The sequence below is a fragment of the Maylandia zebra genome, linkage group LG19, assembly GCF_041146795.1.
Source record: "Maylandia zebra isolate NMK-2024a linkage group LG19, Mzebra_GT3a, whole genome shotgun sequence".
NCBI lineage: Eukaryota > Metazoa > Chordata > Actinopteri > Cichliformes > Cichlidae > Maylandia > Maylandia zebra.
In genome coordinates, this window is record NC_135185.1 from 4,957,643 (window position 1) to 4,982,712 (window position 25,070).

At 40.1% G+C, this 25,070-nt stretch overlaps 1 protein-coding gene across 1 annotated transcript in view; it reads right to left on the bottom strand.

Moving 5' to 3' along the window:
• The window catches only part of akap6 (A kinase (PRKA) anchor protein 6), a 236,893-nt gene that overhangs the window by 159,501 nt on the left and 52,322 nt on the right, over positions 1-25,070 (bottom strand). Inside the window, exons 11-12 of the mRNA XM_004554667.3 lie at positions 12,901-13,023; positions 127-223 (exon numbers count right to left, since the gene is read on the bottom strand). Coding sequence (XP_004554724.1) covers positions 127-223; positions 12,901-13,023 — 220 coding nt within the window. The remainder of the gene's footprint in view (positions 1-126; positions 224-12,900; positions 13,024-25,070) is intronic.

Genomic DNA, 25,070 nt, shown 5'->3' on the forward strand with positions numbered 1-25,070 from the left:
ATGAATGGAATAGGGTCGGGGCTCCATTATGGCCACCTGTGTGTGTGTGTTTCAATGTGTATCCTGTTATTGTGTGTGTGTGCATATTTGATATGTGAAAGAATATGAATACGTGCAAGAAAATACCAGAATGGTGGAAGGTGATGATGGTGAGCAGCGCTTTGCCTTCCTCCATTATGCTTTCCTTCAGAGCGGCGCGACTGTCCACGTTTAGCTTGAAACTCTAAAACACACATAGAGAAACAGATGCAGATCATCACCAGAATCCAGAGAGTTCATCAGACAAGATGAAAACAAACCTGCATTCTTTATAAAGTCCAGCAGGGCGGCGACTCCAGTGATTGTAAAAAGAAGTGTTTCATGTTTCTAATCCTCACTAGATATATCACCTCTGGTTTCTGCTGCGTTTGTAGTCTAAATTGCTAGCTTTAAGTATCACCTAATAGGGCATGATATTCATTTTACAATGTCTGATGCTATTTTGAGTAAAACAAACAACATAGGAGAGAATTTTGGGTGCGGCTACCTTGTGAGTGACGGTTACTACTGTGCAGTAAACTTCATTTTCTTATTAACATGGTTTAAAAACAACACTTGACTGTGAAAATCATTTTCTCTCTGAGAAGGGTAGCAGATTAACAAAGACAAGAAAAAAAAGCATAATTGTGGTAATGTAAGCAGGAAACACACAAAGAGAAGGGAGGATAAAAGAGAAGCAAAAAATAAGCTATGATATGGGTGGACAGAAGGATGGATGGATAGATGGATGGATGGAGGCACAGAGCTGCCTGAGGCGATGTTGGGAAACACTCCAGTCAGGTCTCTGAACACCATTATAGCCTTTTTTTGATCTGATGCGTATGTGTGTGTGTGTGTGTGCGTGTGTGTGGATATGTGCTGTTGTATTACTCATATTTTGTTACTCATAAATGTGTTTACACTGTTGCATTTTGGGAAGTTGCAACATTGACATGAGGTAAACCGTGAGATTTTTTGTATGAAATCTTGGTTTAATAATAGGACACCGTGAGGTACAGGCTAAGGTGATGGTTAGTTGTCCTTAGGAAGAGAATGCAAGTCAATGTCTTTTGAAGTGATAAAGACAAGCTTGTGTGTGTGTGTGTGTGTGCGTGTGTGTGTGTGTGTGTGTGTGTGTGTGTATGTGTGTGTGTGTGTTTACATATGTTTGCGGGGACCAAAAATTGGAAGTTTACCATGTTTGTGGGGACCAACTGCCCTTATTGTCACGGCGGGGTGCGCCGATGTGTGTGGAAACAGGACCCAAAAGCAGATGACGATGAGGAGTAGTAAGGTTTAACAGAAAGGTGAGGTTTTATTTAAATGACGGCAGGGTTAAACCAGGAAACCAAAACAAACTGGCAAAACACTAAGGGTACTAAGACCAAAAAACTATAACTATAACTGAGGTGGAAAATAACAGGCAAAGACTAAGACTAAAACTGTAACTCTGGTGAGATAAACAGACTAAGACTAACGTGGAATTAACAGACGAAAACTAGAACTATGGCTGAGGTAAACAGACGAACCGACAATGGCATGAAGAAAACAAAAGGCTTAAATACAGACATGAGGTGATCAGGGGAAGTGGGGACACATGGGGGAACAGCTGACAGACATAAACCTAATGACAGGACCAGGAGAGGAAAGCTAAATACAATGAACAAAGAACACATGACATTGTCAAAATAAAACAGGAAATACTAAAACTAAACATGACAACACAACTTAACAGACCTAATACGTGATGAATAAATACAAAACCCCAAAACATAGAAAACCCAGGAACAATAACTGCCTAAACTAAAGGCAGATAGGAAATAACACAAACTAAATCACATAACAAAATGAGACAAATACAAACATGAACTCAGAGCGCTGGGTCAGAGACCCAGCCTGTGACACTTATGGGGACAAAAACACGGTCCCCACGAGTTTGAAGGCATCTTTCAGAGTCAAAATGTGGTTTTAGTGTCAGGATTATTTCATTATGGTTATGGTAAGGTTAGGGTAAGGTTAGGGTTAGGCATTCATTTTTGATGGTCAGGGTAAGCGGCTAGGGAAAGCATTATGTCAATTAGATGTCCCCACAAAGATATGAAAACACGGTGTGTGTGTGTGTGTGTGTGTGTGTGTGTGAGAGACAGCCTCAAGGTGCCGAGGCCTCACAATTTAACCACTCCTGACATCCTGCTGTGCTGCAGTGGGAAATGCTGCACGCACATACTCACACACACACACACACACACACACACACACACACACACACACACAGTGCTTTCGAGACACACACACCCGCGGTGTAAATGTTTGTATGTGTGTATTTGTGATGCAGTCCGATCAGCCTGATCTCAAGAGAAATTTGTACACTGCACATGCTGTGCAAAAATGAAAACACGATTTTCATGCAACATAAAAAATAACAGTAAGAAGTGTAGTGTGCATTAAATGGAAACAATACTCATCAATATATTGGGGAAAAATCCTGAAAGATCAGTGCATTAAAGCTGCTTCTCCAGGTTGTGGTAAAGACACGTTGCTAAAATAGGATAAAACTGGGACAAAAGACACAAGATGGCAAAGGTCTTGCAAATCTATCTCAAAAGTTTTAAATCATAGCAAAAAAGAGAGACGGTGAGAGAAAGAGGACTGAGAGACTGTGTGGTGGGGTTTTTTCAGTCCAATGAAATTATAGTTAGAAACAGGATAAGAGTGTAAAACCCTTTAAAGAACAGTGATGGCAGTAATAACTGGTTGAGATACAATTAAGTGTCAGGTTTAACTGACAAAGTCCAAAAAGGCATTCAGTTAGTGGGTTTGGTTAATAAGTGATTCTAAATTGCCCATAGAAGTGAATGTGAATGTTGTAAATCTGGCTCTAGGTTGTTACTTTGGTGGGACTTGAAATCCTTCATCCGTTTCTCCAGAAAGTCCTTGGTCTGCTCTAGAGCTCTGCTGCGAACTGGAAGGCTACTCATGTGCAGTGAGTTCATGTGCCACTCAGCAGGACTGCAGTCCAGAATCAGAGTTCACTCTGAGACTGGGAGACTTACTGAAGATACATCTGATCAGTTATTTATTATCACAAATAATAAGCTATAGTATTAGAGGTAACATTCAAGAAAATATGAGTGAACTCCCACTGTTGCCACAAATATTATCTAGTTCTGTGGGAAACACTGTATTGCAAACCCTGCTAAATAGCAGACAGTGCGAACTCAGCCTGTGACAGTCCTGCCATGAGGGATGGGCGGGTGGTGGCATCAGTCAACACATGACAAGGTCAGACCGCCACACCACCAATATTTATGGAGTAGGATATACACAGTTGAGACAAATGGGATAAAGTGTTTTAACCCTCTCACAGGATTATAGCAATGTATGTGGAAAAGAGGATTAGCTTCATCATAAAATCATTCAGTGTCACCTCAATAACCAACTCCTTGATTGATACAGATGTTTCCCAAATATCTTGACGTGAATGTCGGATCATCACGTGCCAAAAACTGAATCCTCAACCCAGGATGTGTTAGTTCCGTGCTTTAGCCACAGGTTTACACTAGTGTAGTTCTTTGTGTCGTATAAAAACCACACATCTCCGGCTTTAAAAGGATGTGAGCAGATAGCGGTGAAGCTGTCCTGCACATATTACATTTCACAGATAAACAATAAAGTATCTCTTGGAAAACTCAAACCATCAACTATACTATCTCCTCACTGTGCTCCCAAAAACACATTCATATATCAGCATTATCCAAACAAAACATGACTGTCTGCTTTCTGCAATCATTACTGCCTTGCAAACGTTGTAAATTACTCCAAATCTCACGGCTGATTGAGTAATTTTACAGACTCAGCGGCCACTCTGCCCCACTTAATTTCCAGATAAGCTGGTGAAATACCTCACAGCTAATAAACATAAAATACATCTATCAGCGCTACAGAAAACACAGCGTGACTGTCTGCGTCTCTGGGATAGGGCTGGGCTGATGTTAGGAATGAATTAGGTTGTGCAGATTAGCCAGGCTATCAGAGCGCGATCGTATTTCAGCGCCTTATTCCACAAGCGATTCGGCTCAGTTTCCTCCGTTTAATATATGGAGAGCATAGAATCGATAAGAGTAGAACAGCCAACCATCAATCACACCATGATAAGGCATGCAGAGCAGCTCTGCTTTTATGCATGTCAGACAGCGGGCTTTAATAAGAGGCTGTGTGTATGTATTTATGTGTGTGTGTGTGTGTGTGTGTGTGTGCGTGTGTGTGTGTGTGTGTGTGTGTGTGTGTGTGTGTGTGTGTGTGTGTGTGTGTGTGTGTGTGAGAGAGAGAGAGACAGACAGACAGACAGATAGAGAAAAGGAGGGAAGTAGTGTAAAGAAAATAAAGACTTACTTTTTTGACAGAAAGAAGAGAGTGTGTAAAAGTTATGGATTACAAAATAAAAGACACATTAGCTGTGACAAATTTCATGAGAGAACTCTTTCAAAGGTTTTATTTTATTTATTTGTTTTCAGGAATGTGTATTGTCAGGAGGGATAAGAGTGTTGCGCCTCAAAGAAATCAAAGCTACCTCAATGTCTAGGATTGTCTATACAGAAAATCTCAACCTCGACTTTTATCAGCAGGAAGTAGCCATCAAAAAACGGTGATATTTTACTAAAAACCACTATAGATGGGGACTTTTGTAATTGCTACATACAGTATAAAAACAGATGTGGTGAATCTTGTATATAATATATTTGGTGGTTCTATTGCTTGTAATAGTTTTCTTTTGGGTTGATATTCCCATAATAGTTTTGCTGTGTTTATATTCTCATATGTTATTTTTAGTTTTGTTCCTGTTTGTAGTATTATTTTGAGCTTTAGTTTAATCCTGCATCCCCCGTTAAGTCTCCATCTCTGTGTTAGGTGTTCTTTTGTTACTTACTTCCTGTTTTACCTAGGCAGTTTGTACTGAGTTTAGCTTCCCTTCTCTTGGTATCCCTGATTTGTTCCTGCTAAGATTCCCACCATTTGCCACCTAGCGTTCACATCCTTTGTCACACCCTCTCTCTCAGCTGTGTGTCCTATGGAAGTCTGGGAAAACAACTTTCTGTCTTCACCTCTGTAAATATTTTACTGAAGAATTTAATGTCCGCAGTCTCTGACTCTGGGTCATACAGAATAAAAAATGGAATCTGTTTTGTAATTCTTGGTCATACTCTCAGAACAAATTATCCATAGGATGTTATTTGGGTAATGACTGGTGATTGACAAGTCAGTGACCAAGCAGTTTCACAGTTAGTCACAGTTTGTTTGAAACCAAGATGGTAGCAATGAAAATGTTGAGGTTTGGAAATGGGACTTAAGAAACCAATCAGTGATATTACGGTACTGTCTATGGTAAATTCCCATCTGTTGCTTCCCGCCTTTCTTTGTGTCTTTTTAGTAAATTAACAGGAATTAATAACTGCGCACCAGCAGCAATGAAGGTTGAGATAAAGCAGCGAAAGCTAACAAACAAGTTATCAAGCTGGTGCAGAAAGTGGACGCAGATGCTAATAAATACTTCAATTTAACTTGAATTTAACTTTACTTGTCAAACAAATTATTTGATATTATGGCTTTAAAAATCTTTCTTCTTTGTTTAAGGATATTTAGACCACACAAACACATGTTCAGCATCTTTGGTTAATGACATCTGACAATCTATGTTGAGTGAGAAAAATAAGTAAGTAAAGTTTATTTATGAAGTGCGTGTCACAAACAACAAAACAGAGTAAAATAAATAAGAAAATGAATAACAGCAATACAAAATCAGCAGCATCGCAGTTTAAAAGTTAGAAGGTGAATCTGGAGACTTCTCAGCTGCTGTGGCTGTTGGCCTCATATGTTATGACTCCCCGCTCTGATTAACATACACATTGTGCAATTGAGAGGTGAGCTGCTTCAAAGCCTGGATGAACAGATTACCTGTTAGCATTAGCATATTAGCCTGAAGCACAGAGTAGGATGGCCTCAGAAGCCTACCTAATATCATTTAGCTTTTAGCACTGCCGTATTAGTGAGGCGCTAAGAGGTGTGCAGTGCTGATGCTGAGATGACATTGAGGTTTGACATTGAGACGGTGTATTGAGCTGCACTGATCAGACACACACTTACAGCAGACAGGCTTGGGTTGATGAGACAAGATCTGATCAAAGAGTCTTTTTAATAATGATGATCAAATTGTCTCCATTCATACTGAGCTGACAGAAACTATAGCAGTATGACTGGATCCCCTGGGGGGGGGGGTTTATTCACCCAGGCCTACAATCTCCTTTGTTTTCTGTAGATATGAATTTTCTTGCACACTTCTTTCATGTTAAGCAATGAAATGCAATTCTGTGTTACATTTCTTTCTCTCTTTCATTTTTTTGCTACTTCCCTTTATTTTATTCTCCCTACCTCCCTCATACGGCTTGTTCCTCTTCCTGTCTTCATCTCAATCTCTATATTTCTTTTTCTCTTCTTCTCACTCTCCTGTCCGCCTTCAGTCTCCCTCGATCGTTATCTCTTCTTGAGCCCACTCTATACCCTCCTCTTGCCCCTCACTGGTTTTCTTTACCAACTCTCTTTCTCCTCCTTCTACTCCCCTCTCTTCATACTCTCATACTACACCTACAAGATACTGGATACATATAGAAATACGCTGTGTCGAACTGAACTCCAAGTGAACCAAAATGCATCCCTACAAACCACCTGAGAATGTTCAGTCCAGTCAGCGATAAGATGTGTCTGCAGTGGGAGCAACAACAGTAAATACAGAAAGAGTGTATTCTGGACTATTGGAAAACACAGAATTTATGTTAATTACATGGCTAGTTGTCTAAAGAGCTTGGAAAGAAAAGCGTCTGGACTTCTTTAAGTTGCTTGAAGACATTTCACCTCTCATCCGAGAAGCTTCTTCAGTTCTAGGGTCAAATGGTGGAGAGTCCCAGATTTAACTAGCTGGTCCCACGTTCTCATTTTAGGTTTGACAGCGTTTTAGTAGGTAAAAGTGAATGCTTTGACATGAATTGAGCTGTGGTTTGGGGAAGGCCTCGAAGGGGACTGGCAATGGCTCCCAGGCCTGGCAGATCCCCATGCACTAAATAGAAATGAAGGAGTTAAAGAATTGAGAACAAGGAGGGAGGGAGGGGCACGTAAACGAGAATGAGCAGCTTGCAGAACTGGGGGAACCTATGTAGATGACAACCGGTGAGCGTGTTTGGAGGTGTGGTCCTGTTCCTGAAATTCCGATACATAATCTCCAATTAAGCCCTGTGGGAGTGTCCCCCCAAAAGGATGATGGACCCCCTGATGATCCTCTACCTAATCATACGAGCCAAGGTGTGAAAACGGGTGTAGGTCACAGTCAACCAAGATTTCAGGTGAGCTCATTGTGAAACCTGGCCCCACCCTATTATGTGATTTCCTGAGGTCAGATGGCCCAAGATGTGAGTGGGCGTTAAGACGTCTGGGGAGGGATCTCAAAACTGGATTATAGATGGTAGACAGTTGGTGTCGTGAGCCACCGCCTCCGTTCAAAGATGGTCGCTCACAGTGGACGTAGATGGCTTCTTTCATTCCTCATCTGTCTTCTCTGTCCAAAATGTGAACATTGGCATCCTCGAAAGAGTGACCTTTGTCCTTTAGATGCAGATGGACAGGCATCTAAAGGACGGCTGGCTCTTCTATGTTGTGCCATGCGTTCATGAAGTGGCATTTTGGTTTCCCCAATATAGAGGTCAAGAGCTTCTTAGACTACAATGACCTGGATGACTGAGAACCTTCACAGGCATATTCATGGCTAGTTGCTTTACACATCTATAGTACCTTCCCGTACTGAGAATAGCCTACATGGCTACAGTACGCTACAGTACATTTTTCAGATCTGCCTTCAAAGTGTGTTTTTGTCCCATCTCCCTCCCCTCACTCCAGCTGGTCGCAGAAGATGGTTCAGACATTGTCAGAGCCATGTCCCCATATTTGCTGTGCAACTACTTCCAGGTTATTTTGTTTACCACCATGATTATGATTAGTAACACCCTACTGTCAGTCCAGCCAAGGAAATCTGTGGTCTTAGATTTGTTTTTTCATTGGTGTTTGCTTCTTTTTTCATTTACTACAAGCAGCTAATCCTCGTCTTCCTGCTGAAGTGGATGAAGGCATAGGGGTAGCCTCAAAGTCAACTGTGGTTGATATTTTTGTTGTTTGTTATCTGAAAGATTTCAGATGTTTTGCTGTTATTTCAATGCTTCAGTGGTGATGGCGAGCTAAATGAATATGTTCTGAAGTGGTGGCCTGTTAATCTTGCACATTATACTTGAACACAATCTCAGACATTTCTCTCTCTCCCTCTCTCGAGATATATATATATATATATATATATATATATATATATATATATATATATATATATATATATATATATATCCTCCCCTTATGTTGCCACCAGTAGTGTGTTACTTCTGGTAATGGGATTCAAAGGCCTGGATCGCCCATCAGACCCAATCAATAGGCCTTTCATTGGCCGCCATCTCTTAGCGCCTTACAAAGAGCAGCCTGTGTGTGCGTATGTGTGTTTGTGTCTGTGTGTCTGTGTGTGTGCATGTGCATGAGTGTGCGTTAGTGTCCTCTTGCCTCACTGATCTCCCCGGGGTTCCGGAAAGACCTGTGCTTATTCGCTCCACGCGCCCTAAAACACACATATAGTCACACACACACACAAACACACACACACAGACACGCCAGCTGGACCAAATATTCAATTGGGAAAGCAACTCCACTCCACCCACTGCTGCCCTGGAGCTGTGTGTGTTTGTGTGTGTGTTTATGTGTGGCACAGAAAGCAATATAGAGAAAGAGAGAGAGTGTGTGTGAGTATGTGTGTGAGACAGAGAAATGGAAAAACAGAAAGAGAAAAAAGACCAATCCTGTCGCCTGAAAGCTATATTCACATGACTTACTTTGGTCAAGTAAAGCATAATGAAAGTAGATATTCGATGTTGTTGATTGTCATAAAATAGCATGAAAAAGAAAAACAAGCAATGTGTTAGTCCTGCAAATAGATACTGCATACAAAGCCTGATATGTCTTATTATTCATCTTTGCAATTGAACTGTTTTGTGCAAAAATGATTTTTTTAAAACACAAATGAAGTGAGCTCCACTGTTGGACTGGGTGAGCAGTTCCTTTATTGCCACAGATACACAGACTGCAGTTTATTTAGTACCACCATGCTGCCCCAGGGCCAGATATTCGCTAGAACGTCAAACGTGAAATAATCTGCCACTGAAAGTAGTCCCCAGCAGTCAGCTGGCTGATTTGAGAAATTACTGAGCCTTTAGAAAAAGACAAAAAACATGAACTGCTCATCAAATTATCCATGTTTTAAATTTGTTTTAAAAGACAACTATTCCTAGTTTCAGCTTTCCAAGCTACTGATTAAAACACACTCACCAAAATATTATTTTATAGTTATACTGTAAAGGTCATTATAGCTCTCTTGAGTTTGCATTTGAATTTCAAATTTTCTTGGGATGTGACTATGTTAAGTAGCTAGGCAGGTCACACATTATGTCATAGGAATCTAAGTAGGATGCACCTGAAGGATGTTTAAGACATTCCAGGATATTCATGGAATATCTTTAAGTAGCCCTGTTGACGTTACATTTTAAGGGTAATTAGATGTAAAGATGCCACCTCTGCTGCTAGTTCACACACTTTGTCGTGGTCCTTCTAGAGCACGGGTGTTAAACATAAGGCCCAGGAGCCAGAATGAGCTGAGGAAGACTTCGATCTGGTCCACTGGACAGCTTTGGAAAAAGAGGGCATCGATTTTGGATTTTTAACTGTCGTATTACTGAAATAACACTTCTTTTCTTACATCAAACAGGGTTAAATGTGTAGTTATACATTTTTTGACTGAGAAAAAAAGGCAGTTTTACTGGTTTGGCCCACTTGAGATTAAAGTGGAGAGTACGTGGCCCACGATGTAAAATGAGTTTGACATCTCTGTTGTAGAGTTTCGTGAGGAAGTGCTGTTGAATGGGCCTTCCTTATTGCTCCTTTGGAATTTTAATTCATGACTTCATGGAGTTTTTAGATATTTAAAAGAAAAAAAAACTATGGCCAAGGGATTCAAGCACCTAAGTCTTCTTACAGACTCTCTGCCTGTGACTTTAAAGGCGTGTAGAACGCCGCCATCAATCCTAATCTACTCAGCAGCTCCATTTCCTCTAAAATGTCTTAAAGGTCTTGTAAATGTAAACACATTTTGTCAGAGAAAGACTGGAGAGATATAAAGACAAAGGGAAGCGAGACAGAACCTGGCTCTACTCGGCAGTAATCAACGAAAGACACAAACACACACAATTATACACCCAAACACACACGAATAACTACAAAGTGCAAGTGTGACTATCAACCCCGGCACGCACACACAAACACAGAGTCAGTTAGCTAACATGCTATCAACAGTGTAGCATTTCAAAGTCCTATTAGCGATGCCTTTTCATCCGCTTTTGCTTTATTTAACAAGACGCGCCAATTAAGAGCCGGGAATTCTAATTGAAGCTAACCGCCACTAACGTTAGCGCTGCTGGCAACCACAACAAAGTCGACACGTGTAAACAAACCAACAAATAAGCATGCGCACACACCCACAGATACAGCACAAATAAGTGCATCTAGATAAGAAAATACTGTGTGTGTTTATGTGTGTGTGTGTGTGTGTGTTGATCTGCGTGCAGGATGCTGTTCTGCAGGGACGGATATGGAGATGCTGATTTGGAAATCTGTCTAGGAACATGCAAATTTATGCAAATAGCACCTCTACGTGTGTGCGTGTGCTAAAACACATGCCTGTCTTTGTGTATATGTATCTGTGTTTATATACTTTAATGCAAACACAATCTGCCGGTGATGGTGGTGTGTGCGTGTGTGTGTGTGCGCGCGCGCGCACATGCTCAGCACTGGGCAACACCGGGATTTTTACATTGATGTGATATGCATGTTCATGTCTTGTAGTCTTGAACGAGTGCTCCTCTGTGTTTGTGTGTGTGCGTGCAGCCCATATGTTTGCCATAAAGACCGTGAGTAATTGCCAAAGTGCTCCTCATCTGTGTGTGTCTCTGTATGTGCGAGTGTGCTCATATACACGTTGCAGCACTTACTGATCTATCTCAGAGCATGTGTGAGAGTAAATTACCAAAACACAGGCAGAGTTATTTGAGCCTTTTTGTTTCCTATTTGTTAGAGTAAACAAAAGAAGACAAGCGATAAAGATAGAGTTTTTTTAAAAGAAAGAAGAGAGACAAAGGACAAAAAAGACAAAATAGGAGAGAAAAAGGAGGGGCAGATGATCAGAAAATAAAACAATAAAGTGGGAAGAGGAATAAAGGAAAGGTTTTGCCAGAAGGAGGAAGAAAAAAGAGATGTAGATGAAAACAAACTGGAACACAAAAAAAGAAGCCAGAATAAAAGCTGTGACAGTGAAATGAGAGCTTGCATTCATTCCAGGGTTTGTTATTTTCCAATTATCCCTTTCTAAAACCATTTGTGTGTGTTTACAGGTGGCAGAAAATCCTAAGCTTTGACCTCTACCCCCTTAGCCAGTAAGTATATCTGTTGAACTGGTCAACATCGGCTCAAGAATAGTTGTTTTGAAGGAAATAAATCAGCCTTTCTTAGCGGTCTCACTGCGTTAGTTGTAACAAGTTTAATTCTCTACCTATGCTTTTCCTATAACGATGAATGAGCGGATGGATTTTAATTTGTCTGTTTATCCCGTATCTCCCATCTGTTATTCATTTTTCCATTTTTTTCTCTTAGCATGACATAATAAAAAAAAAAAATCATATTTTTCTGCAGAAGCCCCGCCCACCTGCGGTATTTTTTGGATTCTACTAGAGCAGCTTTGTGTGGGGGTTCAATATTTTACAATAAACTTTATTTATGATCTACTGGGCATTGGTGCAGCACTTTAATTCATCCAGTATCCAAAAACAAGTTTAAGGAAGAGGCTTTTAAAGTTAGCTTTCTTCTCCCTCACAAACAAAAGGTCTGAACAGAAACTTGGGAAGGTTTATATTGACTGACCTCATCACTTTAATGTTTACCATGTTTTATGAGAATCCCATATTGTAACAGTTCATAAATGACACAAATAAGAAACACTAAAGTTTTTAATGCACTATTTTTTTTTAGAAACTTTCCATTTAAGACAAGTTGTTGTTTTTTTAAAGGGTGATGGTTGAGTGTTGATGACACAGCTTGGACAGTGCTCATTGTCTTGTCTTTTCTTTTCTCAGCAGCATTTGTGTGCTCTGTTTGCTGTGCTGACTCCCATCTCTGTCACTGATGTCACTGATATGTTTTGACAGCGTAAGTAGGGCTACTGAAATAACACATGACAAAGTAGAGAACAGTCCTATCATCGCTTTACCAGCTTTGGTTGCTTGATTGTGAAGAAGCGGGTTCCAATAGCTGCAGCTAGAAGTAACCGATTCTGAAAATAAGACAGGTGTGTGTGTCTGTGTGCGTGCGTGTCATGTGGGCACATCCATATGCATGTATGCAAATATGTGTTTATGCAACCGCGTGTGTGGAATGTGTGCACAGATGTGCTTGCACGTAGCAGTTGTGTACGTTTATTCTTCAAATGTGTGCGAGCCTTGACGACGGGTGCGTGCGCTTGAATTTTTGCGAGGAACACAATGACGCAACGCCGATGAAGACCCTTTGGTGTTATCACTTCTATTTGAGGGCTTAGACTCATTTTAAGGGATGAGGCTGAGGTTGCTTTGTATCAATGAGGGTTCACATACGTTTAAAAAAAGAAAGAAACAAAGGCAAGTGTGTGAGTGTTGGTGCTCTCACCAGGTGTGTGTCGAGGTACACCCTCAGGCTATCCAGGTCCTGTCTGGGCTGAATCCAGTTCTCTGTGCTGTCCAGTGCCTCCTGAAGCCACGAGATGAACCCGTCCAACTGCTGCACGAAATACTGAGGACAAGGGAGTAGAGAGAGAATTCAGTTTATGATTTAAAAAAACAAAAACAACAACAACAAAAACTAATAATATGTATAAATGCTGATGTCCAGGGCCTGCTGGAAAGGCATCAGAACAACACAACACACACTAAACACTTCAGAGGATTGGGAGATGACAGAACGATAATGTGTAAAAAGAGGAAGGAAGAGAGGAGCAAAACAAAGCAGCAAACAGTTTGAACAGAAAATGGCAGAGAAGCACATCAAAACACACCAAGAAAGGGAGAAGTCCAACAGGTAATGGCATGCAACAGGGAGAGGAAAGGCAGAAAAGGGAAAAAAAGCAACAGATTGGAAGAGAACAGGATTAGAGTACAAGAGAAGGATAAAAAAAACAAAAGGGGGGGAGCGAGGGAGCGCCCGGCTGGTGTTTAAGAACTGATTCCAGATGAATTAATTCAAGGACAGAGAGAGAACAAAAACGAGACCCACAGGATGAAACAAGTAAACACACGTTTAGACAAATACTGAGGAAAGGAGAATGGAAAGAGAGAGGAAGATATATGGAGGAAAATACAAACAAAGGACTTAAAGATGTGCAAAAATGCACCGAGGAGAGTGAAGGCATGGAAAGAGAAGACAGACGAAACAGGAAGACCGAAAAAAAGCAGGTGAGGAAGACAAGAAAAGATTTTAAAAATACACATATAAAGGCAGAAAAGAAATCAAAACACAGATGGAAAAGAGGAAGAAGTGAGAGGAAAGAAAATTTAAAAGAGAGAGGAGAAGAAAAATGACACTAGTGCATGGCAGACAGGTGAAAAGTAAGAAGTGACGAAGAGACTGATGAAGAGACAAGGAGAAACAAGACTGCAAAAGCAAAAACCTGAGAGTTGGGGAAAGAAAAGGGGAACAGAGCCAGAACGAGCAGAAGGAAAAGAGATCAAAAGAGATGAAGTGGTATGAATGACTCTAGTGAGCTGAACACGTATGTCTCCATCACTGGCACGTTGCCCTTCATGGGAGTACACAGATAGATGTACACACTGACAGAAGATAGGGGGAAAAAAGAAGGCAGCAGCTTGTTAGTCAGTGGAGAGCTACTGCCATCTACTGGCCAACAGTGAGATTTATGATGCGCGGAAGCCTTGATGATCCACAACAAGATTGTACTAATCTAACTAAAAATGAAACACACAAAAATTCTGTTGTTTTTTTAAATTGCATAAACATCCTCTTTTTCTTCCATATGATGTGAAATGTATCAGCAGGAAAATCCACAGAATCCATGTGAAATAGCACCTGATCCAGTATTGATTTCTGTCTTTAAATCCACTTCACTCCTGAAGAGGAACAGAAGAGACTGCTTAAAAGAAGAACAAAGAGTCTTCAAAGGGAGGTGAAAGGGGGAGTAAACACTTTGGATTGCAAAGCAAGGATCAGACAGAAGAAAGGAAAGTGTTTAAACCTCTTTTAGAGACAAAAACAAAAGGGAAGCATTAAGGGTGTTTGATACAAATTTTGCGTCCGCACAGTTCTGCCCAGCTAAAACTCACACTCGCTGTCCAGGACTTGCGACGCTTGGAAGGGAGACCGACAAAAAGAATGGGAAAATACTCCAAGAGTAACCGAGAAAGAGCAGGCTGCACATTCACCTCGACGATTTTAAAGAATCAAGCCAGCATGTCATGCATGTGGTTTAAATAAGCATGGACATGTATGGTTTACTTCTCCAATAACAGCTCCAGGAGTGTAGTTTTAGCATAGCCGGTCCCTCAGGAGGAATCAGTGTTGCACTTAGCCATGGGGCTACGCTAGGTTTTCTTTTTGATTGATCGCTAAGTTTTCTTCTACTCTTTGGATCAAGTTTATTTCACATGAAGGACCACCCTTAACTGCCTTATTTCGTCTCGTGAGCTCGTGGGGGGGAGAAGGCTGCACCTGCCTGTAACTCCACCACTCGGCCAGCTCTTATAGCCTCATGTAGCGGGTGAACGCATTTGTAATTAACTGATTTGACATTCATGTCTGATGTATCTATATTTCAGCAGTCTGTAGCTTTAGCCCGTCCACCACAGGCATAGTTGCTTCCACAGAGAAATCCACTACGAACACAACCCCGCACAGGTCAAACTGGAGCTGCGACCTGAATTTTATGTAGCCTGGATCCAATCGAACTACACAGAGCGTGCGAGCTACATCAAGCAAAGAGAGAGCGAGCTGAAAGTGATTTACATAAAACCGAAGACATACAGCAACTCCATAAAATTCATTCTTTCCACTCAGACCTTAAACATTACATCTGGAAAAACAGGTTTAACTGTGACTGCGGATCATCAAGAAGACAATTCTAATATTTTATACATTGAGCGCTGTTTTCATATCTTTCACTGAGAGCTATCTGGAAAACTAATGGCAGAGTGAAGGAGGCTGTGGGGAGAAGGTAAATCTGATGGAAATTACTTGAGCTGCCACATCTGTGCACCCACGCTTTCACCTCGCCTACAAATCGCTGTAGCAAATCTATACGTGTGTGTCCTCATATGGAGATAGGTGTGTCTGCTTACTGTGATGATAAAATGTGCGTTTGCGAACACGTTCTATTGCACAGTGTTGTCTGTGTGTTGGTTTACTGTTATAGATATGTATAGTGTGTTTGTTAGTGTGAGAGAGCGTGTGTCTGCATGTGAGTCTGTATGAGATGCAAACCTTGACCAAATGAGCAGCAGTATGTTAATTACAACCGTGACCCTTTAAAAAAGCACACACACACATCAATATGATTCTGTCCATCTCTCCACCGCTCGTTATTGAGGAGATATGGAAATCAAAAGTATTGATGAGAGGAGAGGAGGAGAGGAAGAATGGAAGAAGTAGGAAGAAGCAGATAGTATAAGGAAAGGAAAGGGGTTGCATGGAGTGCAAAGCAAGATTCAAGAGTATTAAAAGAAGAGAACAAAGCAAAGGTTAGAGGAAAGGGATTGAAAGGTAAATGAGAAAAAGGAAAAGGGCAACAAAGAAGGAGTGCATCAGAGGATAAAAAGAACAGAGGTAAAGATCAATGAGAGAATTGCGAAAAGGAAAAGATGAGAAGAAAAGAAGCATGAGAACATGAGATGCGAAGAGAAGTAAACCATGAGAAGAAATGAGGTGAACTGAAGAGAAGAAGAGTGAGAAGGACAGAGGAGGAAGGCGCGAACAGCGGCAGAGCGAGTATTGCTGGTTTGGATATCGACCAGCATGCACTGGGCTGCTTACAGCTTCTTTGATGTCTCTAAACCAGTGAGGCTCCTGAGGGGCAGAAAGGCCTGCTGGGAGCTGAAACGCCTGATCTGATCCTCTGCCGCCTGGATAACTGCTCTGATATCATGCTTCATCTCTTCCTCCTGTGGTTCAGCTCTTCACCGCTGGATAATTACCGCTCAGCTGACGAGGCTTTCTGAAGGACGACGCTGATAGATTTGGACTCAAACTCCCGACAGATGATATTTGGCGTCGCTGATTAATATGTTAGAAGCAATAGCTCTGATTTTCCACCAGGAGAACAAAGCAAATAAAAATCAAGATACAACTGATGCTAGTCCACAGAAATTAAGATTCGATACCAGTGTTCACATTTTTATGATCTTTCAAGTAGCAAGGAGAAATAAAAAACAGAAACAAAATGTTAGAGGAGCAGAGAAACACAATTTAGTGGTTGTGTTAAAGGATTTACTGCTGTGGAAATATTAAACAACTTCTAGCAGTCGTGTAAAACAGCAACAGTAACTTCAGCCAGTGCTTCATAACAACAATGACTGCTTAAGGCGGAGGTTGGGGTGGATGGATGGGTCAACAAAACCACCTTCTATGCCAATCACATTTTATAAATGTTATCACTTTTCTATAATGGAATTGATTGATTGATTGATTGATTGATTGATTGATTGAATCTTTATTTTGAACATGTTGAAAAAGTATAAAAAAATAGAATTAAAAGAGACAAATGAACAAAGCAAACAAAAGGAAAACGAGCAACCACAACTCCAAATAACGTCCATGTTCAAAAAGGAGCAGGAAGAAGCATAAGCTTATTTAATCCCACCCCTTTTCCACTATCTAGTATCAATAGACTACAGAAATACCTCCTTGCAATTACATTATATGTTATGTGTAAATTTTTTTTTTTAATATATACACATATATGTTTCTATCTATCCATACATACGTATATACACACATATACACATTTTCAATAACCCCATTAACACCTCAAGGATACACAACCTACAATTATATATATATATATATATATATATATATATATATATACCCATACCAACATGCGCACACACATGAAAATATTAGACAAGAACACCCTATCAAATCTCTACCTTTTCCCTGTACCCTGTAAAAACCATATCCTTAAACCGCTTTTTAAACTGCGCCATGCTTGGACATTGCTTCATATCTTTACTTAGTCTGTTCCACAGCTTCACTCCACACACAGAGATGCAAAAACTTTTTAATGTTGTACGGATACGAGGATGTTTTAAATTTAATTCCCCCCTCAAATTGTATCCCCGTTCCCTTTTAGAAAACATTTTTAGAATATTGTCAGGAAGCAGGTTATTTATTGCTTTATATATAATTTGTGCTGTGAGAAAATGAACCAGATCTGTGAATTTTAGAATTTTTGATTTTAAGAATAGTGGATTTGTATGATCTCTGTAACCAGTTTTATGGATTATCCTTATGGCCCTTTTTTGTAATATAAAGATTGATGATGGCGAACATTTGTAAGTATTGCCCCAAACCTCTGCACAGTAATTCAAATACGGTGCAATCAGGGAACAATAGAGAATGTGGAGTGATTTGTGGTCCAGAATGTGTTTTACTTTACTCAAGATTGAGACACTTCTTGAAATTTTGTTATGTATATGATTTATATGAGACTTCCAGTTTAATTTATCATCTATAATCACACCAAGAAACTTATGTTCAAGTACTCTTTCAATTTCCACACCATCTACATGAATCTGCACTTGTGCATTTCTAAGGGAATTCCCAAATAAGATAATTTTAGTTTTACTTAGATTTAGCGATAGTTTGTTCCTGTTAAACCATTTTTAAATTTTGCACATTTCTGAAGTAATTGTATCCAGCAGCTCCTTTAGATTCCCCCCAGAACAAAAAATATTTGTGTCATCTGCAAATAATACTAATTTTAATATATCAGATGCCTTACAAATATCATTTATATAAATAATAAATAATTTTGGACCCAGTACAGAGCCTTGTGGAACACCACAAGCAATGTCCAAGCATGATGAGGAATGGACACCCAGCTTCACAAATTGTTTCCGGTCACTTAAATAATTTTTCACCCATTGCAGTACAACCCCCCTAATCCCATACCGTTCCAGTTTATTAATTAATATGTCATGATTGATTGTGTCGAATGCTTTCTCGAGATCCAGAAATACTCCAGCTGCATACTGTTTCTGATCTATAGCATTCGTAATCTCCTCAATTGATTCGATTAATGCCAGAGATGTTGATCTTTTTGATCTGAATCCATATTGACTGTCAGAGAGTAATTTATATTTATCTAAGAATTTGTCTAATCGTTTATTAAACAGGTTTTCTAGGATTTTGGAGAATTGTGGTAGTAAAGAAACAGGCCTGTAATTTGTGAAGTGGCGTCTATCCCCGGTTTTATACAGCGGCACAACTTTAGCTATTTTCATTTTGTTTGGCACTTTTCCCGTCTGAAATGATAAGTTGCAAATATATGTTAGAGGTCCTACAATTCCTTCAATGACCTTCTTGACGATTTTCATGTCAATATCATTACAATCAGTAGATGTTTTATATTTACACATGTGTACAATGTCAATTATTTCTTTTTCCTCCACTGATGTGAGGAACATTGAGTTAGGGTTCCTATCAATCAGGTTTTCACTACAGTCTACTGATGGCAGTGACTCAGGAATTTGTTCTGCCAGTTTTGGTCCAATATTTACAAAATAATGATTAAAGCTGTTGACCTTATCAGCAGTGTTTTCCATAATATTGCCATTATCGATAAAGTATTGTGGATAACTTTGTTGTCCAGAATTATTTTTAATGATACCGTTTAAAACATCCCATATTCCTTTCATATTATGTTTATTGTTGTTCAATATTTTACTATAATACTCCTTTCTACATACACGTATAATATTGGTCAACTTATTTTTGTCTTTTTTATATTTATTTTCAGCATCTTTTGTTCTTTGTTTTAGGTATTCCCTATAGAGTGTATTTTTCTTTTTACATGCATTTTGTAAACCCTTAGTGAGCCATGGTCTATCTTAATATTTGTGCTTTCTGTTGTATTTTATTGTTGGACAGTTTTTATCGTACAACTCCATGAATATTCTTAAAAATATGCCATATGCAATATCAATATCAGCTTCTTTGTACACATTGTCCCAGTCCTGATTTAATAGATCGTTCTTAAATGCAGTCATAGTTTCTTCTGTCCTTACACGTCTGTATCTCAGTTGTTCTTCATGCTGATTTTTCTTATAATTAGTGTCATAAACTGCAAAAACTGGTAGGTGATCACTGATGTCATTAATTAATATTCCGCTCACAATGTTGTTTTCCATATTGTTAGTGAAAATATTGTCAAGTAAGGTGGCACAATGTGGTGTAATTCTGCTAGGCCTGGTTATTTTAGGATGTAAACTCAAACTGTACATAGTGTTTAGGAATTCGTCGGTCATTTTATGCTTTTTTGGATTCAACAGGTCAATATTAAAATCACCACAGATAAACATAACTTTTTGATTTGTTTTAGAGAATATTTCCTTTATGAAGTCATTAAATACTTGAATACTAGAGCCAGGTGTTCTATATATACAGCTAATTATTACATTTTTTTCTTTTTCCTTATAAATTTCAATTGTTATACATTCTAGTAAATTATCAATTACAGTTGTCATACTTTCTACCACCTTGTAGTTTAGGTTTTTATCCACATACACAGCTACTCCCCCTCCACTCTTGTTCCTTCTATTTACAAAATTCACTTCATATCCCTCCAGTCCAAAGTCCATTCCTTTCTCCGCATTGATCCATGTTTCAGAAATGGCAATAATTCCAAATGGATTTGCCAACTCATTTAGATATTCCTTTATATTGTTGAAGTTGGCATACAGACTTCTGCTATTAAAATGGATTATTGATAATTTATTTTCCGTGTTGATGGTGTGCTTAAACTGTTCATCAGTGAAGTAGCAGCAGTTACAGCTGATGTTGTAGAAGAAATTATTTTCCGGGTCTATATCCTTTTCTAAGTCTAGAACATTATGGTCTGTGTATCAAAATGTTCTCAGTTCCAGATTATCATAAAGAGAATTCCAATGAGTTATGTTGATATTGTTGCCGGATGCAGATGAAGTTCTTTTGGACTGTGCCATGTTGTGTGTCACGTCACATGTGTATTCATACCTCCAGAGTAAGTTGACCTCAGTATTTGTCCAGCTCCTCCATATTTCTGATGACCAACACTTTGGCTTGTTCCGGTGTTCCATTGAGTTTAATGAATACTTTACAGTTGGTGGTCCATGTATTTTGAATTTTTCCCTGTTTCTTCAAGTAACGTGCTTTCCTGGCAATGTCCGCATTTCTTTTTATCAGATGTTCGTTCATGAAGACATCGGATCCTTTCAGTTTCCTTCCTTGTTTTAACAGTGCTGTTTTCTGTTTTCTGTTTGCAAATCTCACAATGATGGCTGGTTTGTCACTGTCATTTTTTCGGGGTAGAGGGTGGCAAGCCTCAATGTTGTTATAATCCACTTCCACACCTTTGGACCGTAGAAAGGTAACCACTTGATGCTCCGTGGAGTTGACATCTTCCTCTCCTGGCCCTCCTACATTGTCAGTGGCGACCGCCCGGGCGTATGACCGGGGTTTGATGCGAAGCCCCGTGATGATAACATCGTTCATCCGGGTGTACTGCTCCAAATCCGCCACTCTGTTCTCCAGGTACGCCAGCCGCCGATCCTTCTCGGCGTTCTGGATGCGGAGAGCCTTAACTTCCTCGACCAGGTCCAGGATGGCTTTCTGCTGCAGTTTGACAGTAGAAATCTCCTCTGTCATAAACTCCAGCGACTTCTTAATATCGTCTCCTTCCTCGGCTGACAGAACTTTTTTCGGGCCCATGCTGAGAGACGCTCTTGTAGCTTTGCCGTGACGACCGGCTAGCTAGTTGATGCTAGCGTCCTTCCTCTCACTCGGAGATCGATGCTGTCTGGGCGGAGATCGATGCTGTCTGGGCGGAGATCGATGCTGTCTGTGTGCAGTGTTGGCTGATGACTGCATGCAAGATTGTACTTATAGAAACAGATGACCTACTGTATACTGTCTGGTCATTAGGCTTAGAAGACTACAGACTAAGCTCAAATGACTTAACTGTATAATTGACGTTTTAACAACCCAAACACTGCTTGTATTTGTCTTGAAGGCCAGGTGAAACTTGAACACATATTCAACTTCTCTTCTCTATATGCCACTGTTCATGGCCCTGGGCTGCACGGTTTGCAAGTGCATCCACGTACCTGGTTAAAATCCACACGAATGCTGGGACTCAAGGCTTTCTGGGTCGTGCACCACATACTTGAAGAAAACAGACATGCTAACCTTCATGGTAGCTCTTAGCTATAAGCTAATGAATTTGGATGACTGGCATCCTAGCTTAACAAAATTTCAGCACCTGGTGAAGGTAAAAACCAGAACAAAATACGAAATGATGACTTTTCTGAGCGGGGTTCCAAAAACATTTTGGGGGATTGAGGTGAGATGGATAATTTCCACAGCAGGCTACGTTATTAGATTGACTAACTCGAACACCAAACACTTTTCCACCGCTGCGCCGAAATTAAAGAACTCGAGGGGAGGAAATTTTGATTAGAGTTTCATTAAAATTATTTGTCATATAAAACATGGAACCTGCGCAGCTGATTTCTGAGGAATATTTGGATAGGACAGGACTGCAGCTGTCTCCACGGTACATTAGGGTGGAATTTCATTTTGCCTTTTTAATTATTAGAAATTTGTCTATCTGTAGTGCGCCTGGAAGGAAGGAAGGAAGGAAGGAAGGAGGAAAGGAAAGGGAAGAAAGAAAGATGTCCAAATTAACAGAGAGTAAAAAGACAACTCTCACACCTGACTGCATCTCTAATATCGTCCCGGTAAAGCCCCGCCCACCACTGCCAGTTATCCAGCTCTCTGCTGCTGTGGAAATGGTTATCTAGTCAACAGTGGTGTTATAACCAGTCAAACATTCCTTTATACCGGCATTACAGGACCAAATTGGCCCACTAAAGTGTCCAATCTGCTCCACTGGATGAATGTTTAAGTATGAAAATTGCATCAGAGGGAGTATTTTCAGTACCATGCTGTTGGTTGCATTACAAAGCATTGTTATAAGTCATAAGGAACAATCATGGGAGTAGCTGTCCAATGTGTGAATTGAATCTCTAAAATATTTGTTGGCTCTTATTTATGTTTAATATTTATCTTCCACTCTGTCGCTGCAGACTTAAAGCTAAACATCTGCCATATCAGCGTCATAGAGTAATTACTTTTAACTCTCAGAACAAAAACTTTTATTATATGTGGGATAACTTAATTTTCCATTCAAGAAAAAAACACTCAAGACCAACAACGACGGCCCTGCTGCTCATATTAATGACAATGTGCACATTTCATGGGTTTAAATCGAACAAAAGCGAGAGCTCGTGGGATACTCTGTCAGCCTGTAATATACTGCATTGTCTCCAATAATGAAAATGAGAACATGGCTTTCTAGCAATAAGCTGGCTTCTGTGGCAAATTTTACTACCTTGTGTCATAAACTCTTTAACGGAGGAATCTGCACTGATTGCTTTTACACGAGAAAAGGTCACAGTACAGATCAGCTACACACAAAATTATCTTTATGTTCCTCCTACAACCCTAATTAGTATGTGCCAAATGTGTATTTTCTATCAGCTTTTAATCAGTGGCTGTGTGATAAAGTGTTCAGAATCAACATTACCAGGCTGCAAACAAATTTACTTCTGTCATTTTTTCCTTTACCTCCCCCTTACCCTGTTTATCTAAAGAAGCACAAAAGAAGAGAATAACACCCCTCCGCCTCATCATCCTCCACCTCTCTCTTATTTTCCTATCCTCTCTGCTGTCGGTGGGCGTCCCTGACCCCCCTGCTGGGCCAATCAGACGATTCTTGATGTGAGTCTGTTGTCTGTCTGTCTCCCACTGCTCGCAGATAGGCTGGCGTGCCGCAGAGCCTCCAAACACACAGACACCTCACACTGAGGACGCTGACGCTGGCCCAGGCGGTGCACACGATGTGATCACATGATGTATAGGACACTTATCTAACCAATGGGCTGTTTCTCCATAGTTTTTAGTTTTTCTAAAGAATTTAAATCCACTTCACGTGTCATGTCCCACACAGCGCAATTAGGAACTTTGGATTTCTGTGTATGTATCTCTCCTGCGTTGGTCTCATAAACTTTCAGGAAACAAGCCGCAGATTTACGTGATGCGGACACAAATTATGAGAGGATCGGTTCCGACATTACAAATGTTGAGGAGGTCAAGGTTGAGACAACAATGTCTAGACGGTCAAAGGCAGGAGGATAAAATATTTATGTCCAACAGTACGGAGAGAACAGAAACAAGGAGTGAAGCTCTGACTTGGGGAGGAGAAAGGAAAAATTGTGATTCAATGGAGTTACAGTCTAGTCAAAACAAATAATTTACTTTACAAAGTACAATTTTTTATGTTACTTCACTGGTACAAACCCATTGTGTGCAGAGGCATAACATGGGCTTCTATAATAAATACAGCATGGTCATACACACTTCAACAGCTTAGCTTTCAAAAACAGGTTAATTAATGATCACTGTTTTGTTACACCTTTAAATTACTCGTAATTTGAAGCTGTGTCTCCATGAGTTGCTCAGGTGTAATGCTTCTGGTGGAGCACCCTTCTTGTAACAAATTTCACCTAGCGACAGTCACCAACCTCCAGCAACAACATTTTATTATACTGAGTCAGTAGCAGTAGCAGATCAGATGGGGATCTGTTGCAACCACACAGTTAATCAATCATGATAACCTTAGCTCATCACTTAATGCGCCATTGTCCTGATCATCCAAAAACCCAACACAATGACGTCCAAACCTCTGAGGCTGAAGCTTCAAAATGAATATAGAGTGGAACCCCGACTTACGAAATTAATTCGTTCCAGAGGGTCTTTCGTAAGTCAAAATTTTTGTATGTCAAAGCACCTTTTTCCATCGCCTTTGGAGTGAGGCGATGCTGGCTGAAGACGAAGTTCTTGGTGGAGGAGGAGGTGGCAGAGGTTGAAGAAAGCATACGTATGCATGCATACATACGTATGTGTACATGTACATAACATTATGGAATTGAATTGAATTTTTTTATAATTTTCCATTCTATCTATTTCGCTACGCGGGCATTTTGCCGTACCACGGGCAGAAATATTGCCGTTAAGTGCCTTCGTAACTTGAATTTTCCGTTAAATGAGGTCTTCGTAAGCCGGGGTTCCACTGTACTCACTTAAACTGATCTGATCTACTAGTATTCAGATTATACTCAATAATCAGAACAATCAACTAAGCAACAAAGTGTTGCTTAGGTAAGCTTTTTTATGGTTCCTCTATGATTAAAAGAACTAAATCCATGAGAATAAAGGTAGATATCCGCCCCCTTCCTGTTATATTTTACTGACATTTCAGAGTTTCTACTCAGTTTGTCTCTGCTCTAATCAAATTTCCTCAACTCCACCTGCAAACACAACCATGAGCTTCTCCCCCGAGAAGACGAGAGGTGCCGGACGTATTATATTCGTGTTCTGCTCCTAGATTTGACTCATTTCTGCTCCAACAGTGATCTTTCCACAGTTTCTCTTCCCTGGACGGATGATTTTTCATTCTATGTTAATCTGCTCGGTTGTATTCAGTAGAGACTCTTTGCAGAGAGACAGAATGTCAC